The sequence below is a fragment of the Thalassophryne amazonica genome, chromosome 7 (assembly GCF_902500255.1).
Source record: "Thalassophryne amazonica chromosome 7, fThaAma1.1, whole genome shotgun sequence".
NCBI classification, from domain to species: Eukaryota; Metazoa; Chordata; class Actinopteri; order Batrachoidiformes; family Batrachoididae; genus Thalassophryne; species Thalassophryne amazonica.
The window spans coordinates 79166931-79187077 of NC_047109.1; the positions used below are offsets into that span (position 1 = coordinate 79166931).

The 20147-nt window shown below is 42.5% G+C and overlaps 1 protein-coding gene across 3 annotated transcripts in view; it reads right to left on the reverse strand.

Annotated features, from left to right (window-relative positions):
- LOC117514315 (threonine--tRNA ligase 1, cytoplasmic-like) overlaps window positions 1–20147 on the reverse strand; it is a 110696-nt gene that overhangs the window by 31379 nt on the left and 59170 nt on the right. The window contains exons 3-10 of one of the 3 annotated variants that reach the window (XR_004561856.1): window positions 14401–14576; window positions 14192–14250; window positions 13943–14069; window positions 8975–9150; window positions 8482–8767; window positions 8079–8333; window positions 4386–4553; window positions 2157–4277 (exon numbers count right to left, since the gene is read on the reverse strand). Coding sequence is in view for 2 of the 3 variants with exons in the window: in XM_034174699.1 (XP_034030590.1) it covers window positions 2239–4277; window positions 4386–4550; window positions 8079–8333; window positions 8482–8767; window positions 8975–9150; window positions 13943–14069; window positions 14192–14250; window positions 14401–14576 (3283 nt within the window). In the remaining variant the exon portion in view is untranslated. Of the gene's footprint in view, window positions 1–188; window positions 4278–4385; window positions 4554–8078; window positions 8334–8481; window positions 8768–8974; window positions 9151–13942; window positions 14070–14191; window positions 14251–14400; window positions 14577–20147 lie in introns of those variants that run through there. The other 2 variants (XM_034174699.1, XM_034174701.1) reach the window with 2 other exon arrangements.

Sequence of the window (20147 nt, forward strand, 5' to 3'; positions counted from 1 at the left end):
AACAAATCTCTGTCTGGTTCAGTACAGACAGACACAATCACGAGGACTTCACTTTCTTACAACAATTATTTCAAGAAAGTTTTTACTTTCTGAAATACTGACAAACATTGAACTTCTTCCATAATATTGTATTTTTTTTTAGATGCACCTGTATGTTCATCACCACTGAAACAAATGGACACACAGAACACTGACGCAGCATCATTGAGGAGTACAGCAATATTCACTCATCTTCAGCTTACTAACATCTGCAGATAGTTTCAAAAATTAATTTGTCAGAATCGTCTTGAAGAGAACAAAGCGGGACGCCATTTACAACTCTAAGCATGCACGGAAAAGCATACAGCCATTAAATCTGAGCTTCTTGATGTACATTAATACACCAAAGAGATGTGAGATGAACTGTCCCATAAATGATGCACAGGTTGCAGAGGGTGGTAACAGACATCTGCGGGGTTCAGTAAAACAGAGCTAACGTTGAACCAACATTGTACAGATAAATATGTTCACTGCCATTACATTTTTAAAATATATGCAGCAACTTGTTTGTGTGTGTGTTTTTTTAACTTGGGAATTAGACAATGCACAGAAGACGCATTTCATGATGTAACGAGAAATGTTTTAGCAGCATCACTCAACCTGCTGTACTGGATGCTTTAGACAGAATGAAGCATTATGGCTGCAGTCCCTCCAAAAGTAGAAAGGACTATCTCTGGCAAGGTAAAAATCTTTTTCCCCCTCTCCTCCATTAGTGATAAGAGGTGTAGAAGCATTTGCTGGACAAATGCACATGGACAAGCACAATGTAAGCACAAAGGCCTCAGAGCAAAATAATGAAGATAAAGACAAAGGTGGGGACCTAAATAATATGCATTTAAATTAATAATTTTCAAAAACAATTCTACCAACTGTAGAGGTCATCATACTGATCGCTATAGTTTGTGGAAGAACTGCCAAATGTATAAAGCAGAACTATGAAATGTGGAAAAAAAAAGAAATGAGGTGTAAACTGTACTCAAAGAAAATGGCAGCTGTGTAGATTAATGTGAGAAAACAAGCAGAATTATCATCTTAAATTGGGGGGGGGGGGGGTGGAGCTGGCTTGGGACTGACAGCGACAATAACCACGCAGTTCAAGCCATTAATTGTGATTGAATAATAAAATGCCTCCCCCCCAGTTGGATTGAAATGCTGGGTTTTATTCAAGTCAGTACATAGACACCTAGCAAGAGTGTTTCAAGCTGAAAATCCTCCTTTATCCTACACCCGAGTATCTTCATGATTCTAACCTGAAGCGCGCACAGGTAGGCATTTCTTTTGGAAACAAACCACAATTATATCCGCTCTCCTCCTCTATCTGGTGGCTTCAACAGAAGGAGAGAAAGACGCAACAGATATTGGAGAGAAATTCTTCTGGAATTAAAGCTGTGTCCAATCACAGTAAAGACGGGGTGGGTGAGTGACAATCACTTTCCTTGTTTGCAGAAACAACAGCTTGAAGAGAAACAGATGCATCATTTCAGTCAGTCTTTACATTTACAAGCTTATATACAATGGGAGGGGTAAAAGTGTGGAAAATACTTAGCAAGAGAAGAAGCGCATTATTTACAACAGGTACTCGAAAAAAGAGAACAAAGACTCCTCTTGAAATCAGTTGTAACTCAAACCTTATTTAAAGTGAGAATTCAGGAGAGATGTAAAGATACACTCAATAGGTTACTGGAACTTTGGGCACCATCTACTTTCACAAAGTAACTATTTTAACTTTTCTCTGTAGCCTACAAGACCCAAACCATTCTCTCTTGCTCTCTCTTGAGAAAGGTACCCCCCCCAAACACACACACACACACACACACACACACACACACCACAGAAAGGCAATTTAAATATTATCAAATGTATAGTTTCTATTCTGTTTGAACTATTTGTGTATTCTCCCAAGGGTTATGCCACTCTAGGTCCTAGAACTAGAAAAGTTTAATAGCTTGTGTTTGCAGTGATGGAACAAAGGAGTAGATTTCGGGCTGGTAATACGGCACTCTGTAACTAACTTGTTACTACACTGTACAGTGCAAGATTAAATCAGCTATTTACACACACAACTCAAGGTCATTTTAATTCAAGCAACTAAACAGTTAAGATATCTAGGCTCATACCAGCAGGCCTAACACACTCAGTGCTAGATTTAGCAGAATGTGTGGCTTGCACTTCTCATTCAGCATGCCATCAATGACCACTTCAGTAGCGCGGCGGTAGGAAGGGTCTCTTTGATTTATGGAAGGGACCACCTGTGAATGGAGGACCAGGCCGCTTGCCCCCACGAAAACCTCGTACGTTGAAATCTCGGTTAAAGTGTGAATTGGAGGGCCGGCCTTGCAGCAGAGGTCTTGGTGGGGTGGGGAGGATTGGGGGCCTGGAAGTAGGCAGGTCAAGGAGAGGAACAGGATTAGCCGTTTGGTTGCAGGGCTCAGATGGGGGACTTAAGGTGGGCTTCTGAAGGAGAGGGGCAGAAGACAGAACAGGTGCAGAGGTGCGAACAGGGGCAGTGTCGACTGCTGGGGAATTAGGAGTAGAGGGAGGAGTTGTGGAGGATGCAGAAGTTGGCGTAGTGGAGGGTGATGGAAGAGGTAGACTCAGAGGCTCCTTCACTCTGCCTAGCAAGGGTGGAGGAACACCAGGGGTACCTGGGCAGTGAAGAGGGGGTACGTGGCGTGGCATAAAAGCCTCTTTCGCTGTGCATGGATGAGGCAGCTTTGGGGGCTCACCCAGCAATGACGTCATGAGCGGAGGAGGGGGTACTTTCCCTCCTCTGGGTCCTACTGCAATTCCCATTTGCTCTGCACCTTCAGGTCTAACTGAAGGAGGAAGGGATAGGGGGCATTCAACAGGGACCATTACTCCACCCACCATGACTGCAGAGGGCATTGGGGGGAGGGTGGGTGGAGGAGGAGGGGGCGGTCGAGGGATTGGTGGAGCAGTGCTAAAGAATGCGGGTGGAAGCAGGGGAGGATGGTGGAGGTGTGATGGAGGAGGGGCTCCAATGTTATCAGTATGGTAGGGCATTTGGAACTGAGGCTGGGCAGGAGGATGTGGAGGAAGGGGGGGAAGAGGGGGAGGAGGACCGTGAAGGTGTGGAAGAAGGACATGTGATTGAAGAGGCAGCTGTATAGAGGGAGCCATGTTCTCAGAGCCTCCTCTGCCAATCTCAAGGGGTGGGGGAACAGCAAGGGGTGAGGAAGGCTGAGCTTCCATATATTCTTCCTCTTCATACCACATTGCACTTCCCGAACGACTGCCAGCCCCTCCCCCTCGACGAGGACCTCTGCCAGTCACCCGGATGCTCTCCACCGTCTTGATTCGCTCTCCAGCAAGAGGGCGGTTGGAGTAGCCAAGAGTCTGGATGGGTGCTCCTTCAGTGCAGGGTGACACCAGCGTCTCAATACGATGATACTGATCTTCCTTCCCTTCCCCAACTGGAGAAACAAGCTCTGGACCTTTCGTCTTGTCTTCTCTTTTCCCAGTCAGACCTCCTTCATCTGAGCCAGTGCTTATTTTTCGAGAACCCCCAGAGAGTCTCCTCTCTCCTACTACTTTGTTATTTCCCACTGTCTTCATGTGCTGTCCATCTTTCTTACCCTTCAATGTCTCATTGCAGGGCAATGATGCAACAGTAGTCTGCTTTCTCACATCACCATCCTTCAGTTTCGAGGTGCTTTTTTTCCCAGAGGCATACTGGGAAGAGGAGGAACCTACAAAATCTCCACTGCTGTTGCTACCTGAAGGGGTGATCACTGCATCCCATGGTTCATTACGGTATGCTGTGGGTGAGAGGGTATGACCTCCAGATGACCCTAGAGATTCTGACACACTCCCAGGTGTGTCCATTATCTCATCTTGGGTGGGGGTGCCAGCAGCCTCATCTCTCACTGGCGTTCCATCCACCCCATCACCCCCTAGAGGACTGATATCACCAATAGCCAGACTAAAACTTGGATTACCCTGCAAGAAACTGTTGATCTTTGATTCTAGACTGGGGGGAGCGATAGAAGAAGCTGAGGAACGGGGTGGCGGGGGTGGAGGAGGAGGTGACATCTGTCTCGCCTTCTCCCAATCTCTGTTTCTCCCAGGTGTGTTTCGCTTCAGGCTATTTCCTAGAGTTGACTTAGTTTTGGGGGTGGTTGGAGTTTGAGGAGTTTTGACTGCAGCTGACTCTGGAGAAGTTCGGGTGGGAGCAGCAGACACAGTGTTTGTCACACTTTGCAGGAGAGAAGATAATCCTGGGCCACAAGAAAAATTAAGAGAAAGAGGGATGTGACAAGAAATTGCCATTTCAAAATATTTTTTTTCAGCAATAAATAAATAAACAAAAATAAAAGTTGGTTTACCTGGTGTGTTCGTCTTAGACAGAGCGTTGAGTATGCCTTCAGGTGTGATATCAACCCGTGACAGAATGCTGGCAAGTGTGGGGCTTGGAGGGGTCACTTTGGACACCGCTGATTGGCTGGAAGGTGTGGTGGGTGTTCCAGGAGTTGGTCGAGGAGGTGGGGTAGCTGCTGAAAAGTAGATGAAGTTTCATACAAAATGAAAGTTAGTGTGGCAACCAGTCTTCATTTTCAGATCTGTATCTTATAATTATTTTGAAGATAAACTCAAGTAAACGATTGAAAGACTACAACTCTGATTAACTGCAAAAGTCAAGTCTGGGAGAATGCGCTGGTGCTGCGCTTTGCCACATCTACGACAAAACAGAACTGCTACTTGAGGGTGGCTCCGAGCAGACTCCCATCGAAGCCCATGTTAAAAGATACAATTTTAGAGCAGAAATAAACATGTTTACAGTCTAATGCAAAAAATGGCTTTGATCAGGATTCTAGCTAAGACCATTTCAGTGCCAGGTAAATTATGTGATCATGGTTCATAGCTTTGGGGGGCTGCGGGCTCCGGGATCCGCGGCTCCCCAAAGCTATATAGTTTTATACCACTAAAACATTCTTGGCAAGTCTTATTTTAACTCATTTTCGGTGGTTATAGATGCATTAAACACAATAATAATAATAATAAAAAAAATTATATTTATATTGTGATATATAAGATCAGTTATTTTTTGCATGTTTCTGTCAAAGTCTAAGTTAATAAATTAAATAACATTGAAACTGTTAAAAACACATTAATATTTAATGGACATAGCATTTACTCTTCTTCAAAAATGACACACAGTAGTATTTAATCCAGTGAAGCAGGCAGTTTTTCTGCCATCCTGACAGTTTTTCTTCTCTCAACAATTTGAGTGGGAAAGACCTGGATTAATGTTGGTTTTTCATGGTGGCTTTTTTTCAACTCAGAGCAGAGATGCTGTTTTCTGCTGCTCTTCACAGCTCTGTGGCCACTGACTCTCTGATCTCTACTGTTTGTGATTTGATACGAAGAAATATATTTCTTATTACTTTAATTACTGGTTTAAAATAGCTAAACTATGACTCTATAAGCTTGAAATACAATCAAACTGGTACATTTTCAGCAACATTTCACTTAATTTTTCAGAAATTCTGTGCTGGGCGGCACAGGCAATTTGACCTCGAGAGCCGGGCAGAAATTTGCAGTACCAGACAGGGCCGCCCAGCACCGCCCACCGTGGCTAGAACCCTGGTTTTGATCTGTATATCTAGTTTCTATTCCATGACAACTCAATAGGTGGGCATTACAAGGCATCAGTTTAACATATCTTCAGCCATAAAGTTATGAATAATTAGGGGAGTGGTTGCTTAGGCAGTGTGTGCCGCTGAATCAAGTCCAGCGCTCCACTACCAGAGAGGATACCAACTGTAGCGTTGCTGTCCTTTTTGAGCATTTTATTACAAATAGTTGTAAAAATATGGGTTGTTGTGTGGTTAATTATCTGAACAGATCATTTAAGAAGTCTGTGCTCTAATATTTCCGGCGAGTGAAATTTTTGTGTTATTTAATTTGTACGTATGTTACAGATGTTAGCATCTTTAGCAGCTATTGGGAACTTGATGACATTGGGTCCAGTCCAGGTTTACTGAGGAAATACACTGGTCATATTGTTTACTACCCACACTCAAGCCACCAGTCATGAAAAACAATCGCCAAAAATATGCTTTAATAAAAAACCCAAACCAAAGTCAGCTTTAGCTTGTTTGGTAGCTCTGAGATGGAGCTGTGCTAGAAGGAAAGCAAATGAATGGGGGTAAATGAAGCTGGAACACTTCATCAGTTCATCTTGCCCAGGTCATGCAAGGTCTTGTCCATGCTTCACCCCTTTACTGATTTATGGGTTGGCCAGGATGTAAGAGCGGAGTAAGCACTATCAATGTGGCAACACCCAGAGAGGCAATTTTCAAAATAGATCTTTCAGGTATCTTCAGAAAACCTATGGGTGACATCATGGAGGCATCTGCATGCTGTATCACGCACAGAGAAGCATGTCATGGCTGATATTCTATCACAGTGCATGAAGTACACCTCAACTGAGTCTAACAAAGCAACATTCATTAATCACAAAGTTATTTAAAAAGATCTAGCAACTCATAACCTCCAACTTTTTTTTTGCAAAGCTGAGGAGCTTTAAGCCAGCAGGGGTGATGACCAAGTGGTTAGTCCGCTTGTTTCCAGTGAGTTGCATCAGAAAGGGCATCTGGCATAAAACTTATGCCAATTCAACATGCAAATCCACCTCGGATTTGCTGTGGGGACTCTGAGTGAAAAAGGAGAACCTGAAGGGACTTACTTACCGAGGAACTTTAAGCCATTTTCACAAGTTACCAGATCCCCAAGAACCAATACAGTCCCTGTCAGGGCCAGTTTTTGCAGTGAAATCACCCATGACTATTAGGGCAGTTGTCAATCAAGTAGTGACGTTGAGATAACAGACAGGAAACCTGAAGTATGTTCAAGTCTAAGTCTCATAATACACCTGCTGACGGGGTGATATCCAACAGTGCCACAGCAACTATCAATGCCTTGCTATGGCTACTATTTGAGCATCCAGACCAATAGTAGATATGTCCACGCATTGATATCTGGTCATTTCTTAGGTTTGCAAAGCTCTGAAAGTGCAGCCACTCCAATATGGAGCTTTTCAAACCCCTCCAACAGCTGTGGAAGATGGCAAATGGTAAAGAGACTGCATTTATATAGGGCTTTTCCATCTGCATCTGATCCTCAAAGCGCTTTACCATTATGCCTCACATTCGCCCATTTACACAGACATACTCACACACCGATGTCAGGGTGCTGCCATGCAAGGCGTTCAATACACACCGGGAGCAACTATGGGATTAAGGACCTTGCCCAAGGGCCCTTGGAGATTTTCCAGTCTGGCTAGGTTTTGAACTGAGAAGCCTCTGGTCTGAATCCCAGTGCTTAACCACAGACCATCACCTTTCCACATGCAAGATGTTTATCCTTGCTTAGAGAAAGGATGCTTCAGGTCCCCATGTGGATGAGCTGCCTTGGGTTTGGACCTGTGTGCCATGATGTAGTGGATGACCCCTCACCACACCAGTTACCACCCTCCAAAGACAAGACCCTTTGTGCTCTCTGGTGGGTCTCCCCCATCTCCTTCACATCATTTACCACTTTCCGCTGGCAGTTGGCAGCCGAATTACTCCCAGAATGTGGAAACAAAAGAACATTTTAAGTACAGAAAGTAATAGTAAATTAAGGGTACAGGCAGTGTATTATAATCTATATTTTGACAAAATATAATAATTTTTAACATATCAGGAATGTGAATGATGGTATATCAGACTATACTGCATAAACAGCGAGAAAAGTTTCTATAAACACATTCTACCCCTACCAATGATTGTGATATTTGTTTACTAGAGGAATATTTTTTAGTCATACTGAAGGTATCTAATAATTCTTCCTGTGCATTAATGGCCAAAGAACACAAAATGCTTGCTTTAAGCTTGGCCACAACATTTAAAATTTTCTTAAACACAACTATGTGTCCTTTTGTTCCGCAGATCTGATAAATCCTGTGGATTTCATGTTGCTTTTAAATACAGATCAAAATTCTCATTACACCATCATATTACAACTACCAAACAAACCTGTGTTCTTCATAGCAGATGTGAGTGAGCTGAGAATGGAACTGATCTTTCCGAGGTCCACTTTAGCCAGATTGACCCCCAGAGCAGTGGTGGGAGCACTCTGTGTGGGTGTAGTGGAGGTGGGAGTCAGTGGGGTGGCTGTGTTAGCAGCACCACTCTTCGTAGCTTTGGTGGGTGTGGTTGGAACCTTTGGTGACACAACCAACTTTGTTGTCTTGGACACAGTCGAGGGCATCTTATCTTTCTTGTCATCTTCTAATGAAAACAATCACAGCCAATACAGTTTTACATCATAAATCATAGACATGGATAAGCAAGGGAAGTAAGAAATGCTTTTTTTTCACCTCAGTGTAACACTGCCCCTCAAAACTCAATGAAACTAAAGCAATTTGTAGGCACTAACCCAATGTTTCAGTAGAGTTTGGCTCATCATCAGACATATCCACATCCTCTGTGTCTATATTGTCACTGGCTATTTCTCCTTCATCCATGGCCTTCCCATCAAGGTCTGGGTCCAGCTTAGCTCTGGCAGTCCCAAGTCCCATGAAGGGTGAGTCTGACCCGGTGGGGGAAGGGGCATCTTCAGAGGGTGAGGGGATGGGAGAGTCTTCTGGTGCAGGAAGGGTTGACTTGAGGGAATCCAATTTCTTCTTAAGACTAGCTACCCGGTTTGCAAAAGCATTGTATGCCTGAGCACATGAGAAGAGAGCAGGGAGAGGAAACAGACATTGTTTCTTAGGAATAAATAGTATAATCATTCAATTTCTGAATTATTGTATTATTCTGAATACTCATGAATATACAGATGTATTAACATAAAATTGTTACAATATTCACTTGTAAACAATTTAAGTGCATCATAACTACAAAAACATGGCAACAATTTAACAACTCACATTTGCCACAATCTTAACTTCCTTGTACTGCATTTCATAGAAAATGTCTGCATTTCCCAAAGCTTCCAGCAGAGGAGGCCCTGTTTTCAACTCTTTCTCCAGGAAGTTGACAAACTCCTGCAGCTTCAGACTGCTGTCCTCAAAGTCTTTTGCAAACATGTTCCCTCCTGCTTTGTCTGGAATAACATACAATGAATAAACAAAACAACATTTTTCCCTTGGAAAAAAACAATCAAACAACAAACATAAGATATGATCAATGTTGTCAGACTGAAATTTAGAGCTAATATCAAAACTAAAACCTGAAGCATATCTGTGACTATGACTTCCCTGCAAAATATTTATTAAATTTTAAATCCTTGTTTTGTACAATACGTTTATGTACCGTGAAAATGAACCATTTCCACATCATAGCTTTTTCTTCAGTCAGTCCACCAAACCATTAAATCCACTGTTCAGATTGAAGGACATATTTTTGTAAAAGTGGCTTTTCTAAAAAAAAAAAACAAAAAAAAAAAAAACAAACAAAAAAACCAAACCCTTTTGGAATATGGGAACCTCTTAATGGCACATCTGGCTGATTTGATTTTATAAATGTATTTGGGCTGTTCCATACTAAATCACATAGGATGAAGACAGTCTAAAACTGTTTGTTTCCTGTTCTCACAAGTGGACTGTCCCATTGTCCACATTGTGAGAGCTGACAATGTGCTGTTTCGGCTACAATGGTGAATAAAACTGGAGCTCCCACAGGCTTTATATAGTCTAAAGCCATTTGATTCATATCTTTTCTGTTTGAATCTAAAACTGTTTGATTCCTGTTCTGGACTGTCTTGCTGTCCACCCTGTGAGAGCACAGCTCGTGTCACTTTGTTTACCATCCAGCATGCCAGTATACTGCTGGTTTCCGGGTTTGACGTCATGTGCATACCCTCTATATATTAAGTCTGTCTGTGACTGTTTGGAAACTACATCCCTTTGGCATTTTACAGTGCATCCGGAAAGTATTCACAGCCGTCACTTTTTCCACATTTTGTCATGTTATAGCCTTATTCCAAAATAGATTAAATAAATTTTTTCCCTTAAAATTCTACACACAATACCCCATAATGACAATGATTTTTTTTTTTAAGCTTTTTGGAAATTAAAAATAAATCCAAGCTATCACGTGTACAAAAGTATTCACAGCCTTTGCCATGAAGCTCAAAATTGAGCTCTGGTGCATCCTGTTTCCACTGATCATTTTTGAGAAGTTTCTACAGCTTAATTGGAGTAAACTTGGAGTAAATTCAGTTGACTGGCCATGATCTGGAAAGGCACACACCTGTGTGCATACACTTGACAGTGCATGTCAGAGCACAAACCAATTAATTGTCTGTAGAACTCCAAGACAGGATTGTATTGAGGCACAAATCTGGGAAAGGGTACAGAATCATTTCTGCTGCTTTGATGGTCCCAATGAGCAAATTGGCCTCCATTATCCATAAATGGAAAAAGTTTGGATTCACCAGAACTCTTCCTAGAGCTGGCCGCCTGTGTACACTGAGCGATTGGGGGAGAAGGGCCTCAGTCAGGGAGGTGACCAAGAACCCGGTGGTCACTCTGTCAGAGCTCCAACATTCCTCTGTGGAGGGAGAACCTTCCAGAAGGACAAATGCGGCCCGCTGGAACTGCATTTGGTGTCATTTCTTTCTTTCTCTTTTTGCTCTGTATGCACCACTCTGCATTTAATCATTAGTGATCGATCTCTGCTCCCCTCCACAGCATGTCTTTTTCCTGGTTCTCTCCCTCAGCCCCAACCAGTCCCAGCAGAAGACTGCCCCTCCCTGAGCCTGGTTCTGCTGGAGGTTTCTTCCTGTTAAAAGGGAGTTTTTCCTTCCCACTGTAGCCAAGTGCTTGCTCACAGGGGGTCGTTTTGACCGTTGGGGTTTTACATCATTATTGTATGGCCTTGCCTTACAATATAAAGCGCCTTGAGGCAACTGTTTGTTGTGATTTGGCGCTATATAAAAAAAAAAATTGATTGATTGATTGATTGATGAAAACAGTTTTGTGTGTTGGATCAAGCCTGGCAGAAAAAAATAAATCCCTGATCCATCATCATCTGAGAATTGGAATGATAACATTGACAGGAACCCTAGTGCAATGTTCCTTACAGCAGTGGAAGAAAAAGAAATAATAGATATTGTAAACACATGTAAATATAAAATATCTATGATTGTAATGAAATTCATATAAAGTTGTAAAAAAAAAAAAAGGTCATCAAGGGGATTTCAGAACCACCAACATATACCTGTAACTTATCATTCCAAAGCAGTAAATTTCCAAACAAAATGCCATGTATAAAACTGGCGATAGACACCAATTCACAAATTAAAGTCCTGTTTCTTTACTTCCACAATTCTCCAAAATTCTAGAAAAACCTTTCAATAACAGATTAGACAAATTCATAGAAAAACATCCCCCAGGGGTCAGTACTGGGTCCAAAACTCAGCTGGTTCGTTTTGATGAGAAGAAGCAACAGCTCTACTCCAGAGTCCCTCTCGGATATTCGATCTTCTCATCCTGTTCCTGAGTGTATGCCCTGCTCCAGATAGAAGAGTCTAATTTCTGTCACTTGACCTTGTTCTTTAGGTCATTACCCCAAAGCTCGTTATCATAGGTGAGGATACAATTGTATGCAAAAGTTTGGGCACCCCTGGTAATTTTCATGATTTTCCTTTATAAATCATCGGTTGTCTGGATCAGAAATTTCAGTTAATCATATAGCAGACAAACACACTGATATTTGAGAAGTGAAATGAAGTTTCTAGTAATTACAGAAAGTGTGCAATAATTATTTAAACAAAATTAGGCAGCTGCATAAATTTGGGCACCCTTGTCATTTTATTGATTTTAATACATTTAGCACTAATTATTGGAACACAAAATTGGTTTGGTAAGCTCATTGACCCTTGACCTCCTTACACAGGTGAATCCAATCATGAGAAAGGGTATTTAAGGTGGCCATTTTCAAATGTTCCCCCTCTTTGCATCTCTTCTACTGAGTGGCAACATGGGAGCCTCTAGACACCTCTCAAATGACCTGAAAACAAAGATTGTTCAACATCATGGTTTAGGGGAAGGATACAAAAAGCTATCTCAGAGATTTCAGCTGTCAGTTTCCACTGTGACGGAACATAGTAAGGAAATGGAAGACCACAGGCACAGTAGTATTTAAGGCCCGAAGTGGCAGGCAAAGAAAAATTTCAGATAAGCTGAAGCAAATGATGGCGAGAACAGTCATAGTCAACCCACAGACCTGCTCCAAAGACCTACAACATGATCTTGCTGCAGATAGTGTCTCTGTGCATTGTTCAACTATACAACACACTTTACACAAGGAGATACTGGATGAAAGAGTAATGCAGAGGAAGCCTTTTCTGTGTACATGCCACAAACAGAGTCGCTTAAGGTATGCTAAAGCACATTTGGACAAGCCAGCTTAATTTTGGAATAAGGTGCTGTGGACTGATGAAACTAAAACTGGGTTATCTGGACATAAGGGGCGGAATGCATGGCTGAAAAAGAACACAGCATTCCAAGAAAAACACTTGCTACCTACAGTAAAATTTGGAGGTGGTTCCATCATGCTGTGGGGCTGTGTGGCCAGTGCAGGTACTGGGAATCTTGTTAAAGTTGAGGGTTACATGGATTCCAATCAATATCAGCAGATGCTTGAGAACAATGTTCATGAATCAGTGACAAAGCTGAAGTTGCACCGGGGCTGGATCTTTCAATAAGACAATGACCCTAAACACTGCTCCAAATCTACAGTACTAAGGCATTCATGCAGAGGAACAAGTGCAACGTTCTGGAATGGCCAAAGTCCAAGTCCCCAGACCTGAATATTATTGAAAATCAGGTGTGATTTTAAGCGGGCTGTATATGCTCGGAAACCAACAAACCTGAGATGTTTTGTAAAGAAGAGTGGTCCAAAATACCTTCACCCAGAATCCAGGCTCTCATTGGAAGCTATAGGAAGCCTTTAGAGGCTGTTATTTCTGCAAAAGCAGATCTACTAAATATTGATGTATTTTTTTCTGTTGGGGTGCCCAAATTTATGCACCTGCCTAATTTTGTTTAAAGAATTATTGCACACTTTCTGTAAATCCTTTCAACTTAATTTCACTTCTCAAATATCACTGTGTTTGTCTGCTTTATGATATAGTTAACTGAAATTGCTGATTCAAAAAACCAACGATTTATAAAAGAAAATCATGGAAATCATCAGGGGTGCCCAAACTTTTACATACAACAATAGAAGCGTAAGCTGACTGGTAAAACGAGAGCCTCATCTTCTGGCTCAGCTCTTTCTTGAACACAGCAGTTCAGTACAATGTCCGCAGGATCTCAGATGCAACCGCAATCTGTCTGTCAATTTCACAGTCCATCTCAACTCCACTTGTGAACAAAACCTAGAGACACGAGGGAGCGTCAGCTTTTGGTCATGTGGCACGATTCTGTATGGATGAGCAAGCACATAGGTGCCTGGATGTTCAAGACTCCAGTGGCTGGAGAAGTCCAAGGGGATGCCTACCTTTCATCTGGCTGCTGCAGATAGATGGTTACTTTCAGGTGGTGATGGACCGGTTGTCTACCTGGCTGGTTGCTATTCACTACGAAAGGCAGTTCTGTGGTGTTCTGATGTGGCCACATGCCACGCCTGTGCATGCTCCCAGACTCGACTTGGTATGATATGAATGACATCTGTATTCAGTGACCTGTGCACACACCGGCTCAGCAGCTTGGCTAGAATCTGTTGAATTATTTTGTATAATTTTATATAACTTTTGTTGATAAAATTTTGTTTCCAGATTTTTAATGTTCTTGCTATTTTGGCAATCCATATATCTTGCTGTGAACAGTTTTCACTGTTTGTGATATTATGACCATAAAGATGTGTGACACTGTAAAGTGACATCTGACCTTTCAGTCTTTTGAGGGCCTCTGTGTTGCAGACATCTACCCGAAGGGTGGTCAGCTGTTTTTCTCTGTACGCCTCTTCTGAAACTATTCGTTTGTACCGTGACAACTGTTCAATGAGGGACTGGGGCTTGTGGAGAAATGGAGGGTAAAGGAGAAAAGATGAAAAGCTTCTGCAGTGTTGATAATACAGGTTTGGACACATTTAACAAACAAGACCTTGAATCAGCAAAGTAACAACATGGGACTTACAGTGAACTCTGCAACAATCTTAGACTTGAGGGCAGCTTTAGTGGTAGCTTTTTCTGGAACTGCAGAAAAAATAAATGTATGGTTCAATTTAATGACACTCAAAGGTATATACAAGCCATTTTCAACAGAATTGATTATTCTAAGACTCATTAAGATTTGATTAGGAAGACCACTTCAATATACTGTTAAGAAAAAGTAAATAAACTGACCATTTGGAAGGGAAGCCTCCTTTTCTTTTGCCTTTTCTTTTTCTTTTGTCTTTTCTCGCTCCTTGTCCTTTTTATTCAGGCTGGCTTTGAACTGGGAAATGAGCTCCTCTGAATACACACTCCTCTCTTCCCATATTGAAAAGATCCTTTCCACTGATTTACGGACCTTCGCATCCCTGACAATGCAACATAACAGTATGACAGGATTCACGTCAATAGCAAAAAGACCATATGCAATAACACAAACATTTTACAGTATAAGTATTAGCACAGTATAAGCACCAAGACTAATACTATTTCAATGAACACATGACTGACTTGAAAGAACTTCAACACAAACTGGCAGATTTTTTTTCCAAGTAGATCCAGTGATGAGGAAAATTTGCACTCAACCCGGAAGGTACGTCTTTTGGATCATTGTCCAACATGACAACGATCCAAAACACAAGGACAAGTCGACCTGTCATTGGCTACAGCAGAATAAAGTGAAGGTTCTGGAGTGGACATCTCAGTCTCCTGACGTTAATATCATTGAGCCACTTTGGGAGATCTCAAATGTGCAGTTCATGCAAGACAGTCGAGGAATATACAGGAACTGGAGGCTTTTCCCCCAAGAAGAATGGGTAGCTTTACCATCAGAAAAAATAAAGAGCGTCATCCACAACTACCACAAAAGACTCCAAGCTGTCACTGATGTTAAAGGGGGCAATACACGGTATTCAGAACTGGGGTATGTAAACTTTTGATCAGGGTCACTTGGGTACTTTGTTGTCATTATGATTAAAAAAACAAACAAAGAGTAAACACAGTTGTTTGACAATGAATGGCTTCACACAACCACTTTTGTCTCACTCATGGTGAGAAAAAGTTTTTATCATTCATATTAAAACAGAAAACTGGCAGTTAAAACAATATTTCTGTGTAGGCTCTCAGTTGTCCAGGTGGTTTCCATAGTAGAGAAGCTTGAATCTTCGACTGGACTGGGTTGCTTGACGTGAGGACGTTTCGCTTCAAATCACAGAAGCTTCCTCAGCTAAAATTCTTGCTCTGGTAGTCTGACTTCTGTCTTGACTCTTGTAGAGAAGAATAAACCAGAAGCCAACAAAAGCTGGAGTTTTTTTTTTTTTGGAAAGGACTGCTAAAAAGATAGCTAACTTTAGAAACCACTTAAGATTTAACCTAAGATGCAAACAAAATGTTATTCCCAAATGCATGAAGCAAAAGGCACTAGAAGCAGGCCACACAGCAGAAAAGATCCAGCACAGTTACCTTAGGAGGATTTTGGGTCTTAGAATTAGAAAGCTTCATTTTAAAATATTAGACCTCCAAAATAATCTTGATAGTCTTTACAAAAGGTTAGAAACCTTAGTGGGGGAAGAGGCCCATAATAAGATCACAAAGTTCATAGTTAAAATTCAAATGGCTGAGCATTTAAAAAGTAAGGAGCGGCAAATCAGGAAGTTTCACAACCTTTTAGTGCAGAAAAGGTGTACTTTCAGTGGGAGTAGTTTTAAAGATACACCCAGACAAATTAGTGACAACAGGGAAAATTGGGTAAAGAATCTCTCCAACAGGGTTCTTACACAGACAGAAAAGGATGTGCTCACCAAAGGACTAAATTTCTCAGTGACCCCTAAACATATACCGACAGTAGATTACATCACTGCAGTAGAGTCAGCCATTAAACATAACAGTTTGTCAGAGTCAGAAGCTTGGGACCTCCGACTTAGAGTCACAGCAGCGCTTAACAGTGCTAAGCCTCCTCCGTCCAACATCACAGGAGAAGAACAGAAAGCTCTGGCAGCACTGCAGAAGGACCAAAGCATCCTTATCCTGCCAGCAGATAAAGGCAGATGCACGGTGATCCTGAACACATCGGACTACAAGGCCAAGATCAACTTGCTCAATGACTCCAGTACATACAAACGTCTGAAGAGAGACCCCACGAGTGGCTATAAGAAGAAAATCATTAGCTGCCTCCAAAACCTGGAGAAAGAGGGACTCATCAACAGGCAGACATATTACAGACTATATCCGGGGGACGCCACTCCATACATCTATGGACTGCCCAAAATCCACAAACAGGACGTGCCACTCAGGCCTATTGTATGTAGCACAGATTCCATCACATACAATTTGGCCAAGCACCTCAAGTGGATTTTGGCTCCTCTAGTGGGTAACTCAGACCACCATGTGGCGAACACAAGATTCTGTGAACAAAATCAAGGACCTGCAGCTGGAGGCAGATGAAACTATGGTGTCATTTGATGTGACTTCGTTGTTCACCTGCATCGCCACCGCTGAGGCCATCTCAGCTGTGAGGCGGAGACTGCTAGAAGATGTGTCTCTACCTGAAAGGACCAAACTCACACCAGACCACATCTGCCAACTCTTGGAGCTCTGTCTTAACACCATGTATTTCCTGTTTACGGGGAATTACTACAGGCAGATCCATGGTTGTGCGATGGGGTCTCCGGTATCCCCCATTGTGGCCAATCTGTACATGGAGCGAGTGGAGAAGACGGCCTTGACGTCGTTCACGGGCATCTCTCCCAGTCACTGGTTCAGATATGTCGATGACACATGGGTTAAAATCAAGCAACAGGAGGTCGAGGACTTTACAGAACACATCAATTCGGTGGACTCCAATATCAAGTTCACACGTGAGGATGCCAGAAACAACCATTTAGCCTTCTTGGACTGTGATGTTACGATTGGAGAGAACAGGCAGCTCCAGACAGAGGTTTACAGAAAACCCACTCACACTGACCAATATCTGCTCTTTGGCTCAAACCACCCACTTGAACACAAGCTCGGGGTGATCAGGACTCTTCAACACAGAGCCCTACAGGTGCCCACAACTGCAGAGGGAAGGGCTAAAGAGCAACAACTTGTACAGAAAGCCCTCACAGTATGTGGGTACCCACGTTGGTCCCTGGACAAAGTGCAGAAGTCCCAGAAAACAAAGAGACCAGATAGACAGGAGACGGAGACAAGAAGAAGAGGAGTGTCTCTCCCTTATTTAGCAGGAGTAGGGGAAAAACTACAGAGGATCTTCAGACAGCACAAAATCCCAGTTTACTTTAAACCAGTCAACACCTTGAGACAGAAATTAGTTCACCCTAAGGACAGGATCCCTAGTTACAAACAGAGCAATGTAGTGTATCATATCAGATGTCAGGAAAACTGTAATGAACACTACATAGGTGAGACGAAGCAACTTTTACACAAGAGGCTATACCAGCACCGCAGAGAGGTCGCCAGTGGACCTCAGTCTGCAGTTCATCTCCACCTGAAAGACACTAACCACATGTTTGAGGACAAGGAAGTTAAAATCATAGCCAGAGAGAAGAAATGGTTTGAGAGAGGTGTCAAGGAAGCATTCTTTGTAAAACAGTTGAAACCCAGCCTTAACCGCGGAGCGGGTCTCAGACACGCTTTGTCCCCTGTTTACAATGTGGTACTCAGGTCAAAGCAGTTTCAGTCTTTTGTTCATGGTAATGAGTCATTCACGTCATCAGGAGAGAGTCGTCAAGGGAGCCATCAGGGGAGGCTTCTGTCCTGTCATTAGGAGAGTGCTAACTAGAGCACAATAGGTGCTAATTAGAGCTATTGTTTAGTCACTAGCCTATAGCAGTCAGCCTCTCGGTAAGTGGGGTCAGGTTAGGTTAAAAAACTCCAGCTTTTGTTGGCTTCTGGTTTATTCTTCTCTACAAGAGTCAAGACAGAAGTCAGACTACCAGAGCAAGAATTTTAGCTGAGGAAGCTTCTGTGATTTGAAGTGAAACGTCCTCACGTCAAGCAACCCAGTCCAGTCGAAGATTCAAGCTTCTCTACTAAGTTAAAACAATACTATACATATGAATGAATGAATGATTTATTCAGCACGCACAAACAAAATTTCTCATTTACAAAACAAGTCAAAAATTAAAACGTATAGAACAAAACAAAATTTACCAACTTTGTGCGGCTGAAAGGGTGTGGGCAGAAGCAGAAGCTTATAAATGCCCACCCTGTACATCAGTTTCTGTGTACAAACAAAAAATAAACACACACACAAAAAAATGCCAGTCAGTAATGTAATGCAGTGAAACAAAGTAATACAACAGACAAACAAAAAATAGCCACACAGGCAATTTACTTAATTATTTAAACTATAACAAGTTAATATATTATTTTTATACAGTCTTTTAAAACAAGCCAATGTACTAGATACTTGTATCTAAACAATCATTCTACACTCTAACACCCTTTACCGAAAAGCAATGACCTTTAGCAGTAGTTCGAATCTTTCTTCTATCAAATACCAATATCAAATTCTATCAAATTTTATTCTATCAAATACCAATATCATTTTAAACAGCTCCTGGACATGTTGAGGCAGGAGTTCATTTTTAACTTTATACATTATCTGTATTTTAAGATAATCAACCAAGTCATAAAATTTCAAAAACTGAAGACGATCAAACAATGAATTTGTTGGTTCACGATATGGTTTTTTACTTATCACTCTTATAGCTTTTTTTTTGGTAACAGAAATATTGAATTAGTATTTGTTTTGTATGTATTTTCCCCAAACGTCAATGCAATAAGTCATATAAGGGACAAGGAATGAGTGATACAATGAAACCAACTGATGCTGGGGGAGAAAGTATTGTACTTTGTACAAGACAGCAATAACTGTTGATATTTTGGACTCAATATGGTTTATATGAGTTTTCCAACAAAGCTTATCAACAAAAACTCCAAGAAATTTAGTTTGAGATACAATTTCAATGCCATTCAACAATAATTTACTGCTTAAATTTCTAGGCTTATTTCCAAATATAATGCACTTAGTTTTAGTGAAATGAAGTGATAATTTCTTCTGTGGGTTCACCACCTGCAGAGGGGGCCATGGGGGTCAGGTGCAGAGAGGATTGGGTGGCGATCGAGGGCAGCTGGCCTGGCGGCCCGGTCCATGCTCACAGCCCCTGGCTGTTGGGACGTGGAATGTCACCTCGCTGGGGGGGAAGGAGCTTGAGCTTGTGCGGGAGGTTGATAAATACAGAGTAGAGATAGTCGGGCTCACCTCTACGCACAGCTTGGGCTCTGGTACCCAACTCCTGGAGAGGGGCTGGACGCTTCATTTTTCTGGTGTTGCCCATGGGGAGAGGTGGAGAGCTGGGGTCGCACTGCTTATTGCTCCCCAGCTCAGTCGCCATGTGTTGGAGTTCACTCCAGTGAAGGAGAGGGTCGCGTCCCTATGCCTTTGGGTCGGGGACAGGTCTCTCACCATTGTCTCGGCCTACGGGCTGAGCGGCAGTGCAGAGTACCCGACCTTCTTGGAGTCCCTGGGAGGGGTACTAGATAGCGCTCCGACTGGGGACTCTATTGTTCTCCTGGGGGATTTCAATGCCCACGTGGGCAGCGACAGTGAGACCTGGAGGGGGGTGACCGGCAAGCACGGCCTCCCCGATCTGAACCTGAGTGGTGTTCAGTTGTTGGACTTCTGTGCTAGTCACAGTTTGTTCATCACAAACACCATGTTCGAGCCCAAGGGTGTCCATAACTGCACGTGGCACCAGGACACCCTGAGCCGGAGGTCGATGATCGACTTTGTAGTCGTATCATCTGACCTTCGGCCACGTGTCTCAGACACTCGAGTGAAGAGAGGGGCAGAGCTTTCGACCGATCATCACCTGGTGGTGAGTTGGATCCGCTGGGAGGGGAGGAAGCCGGTCAGACGTGGCAGGCCCAAACGTATC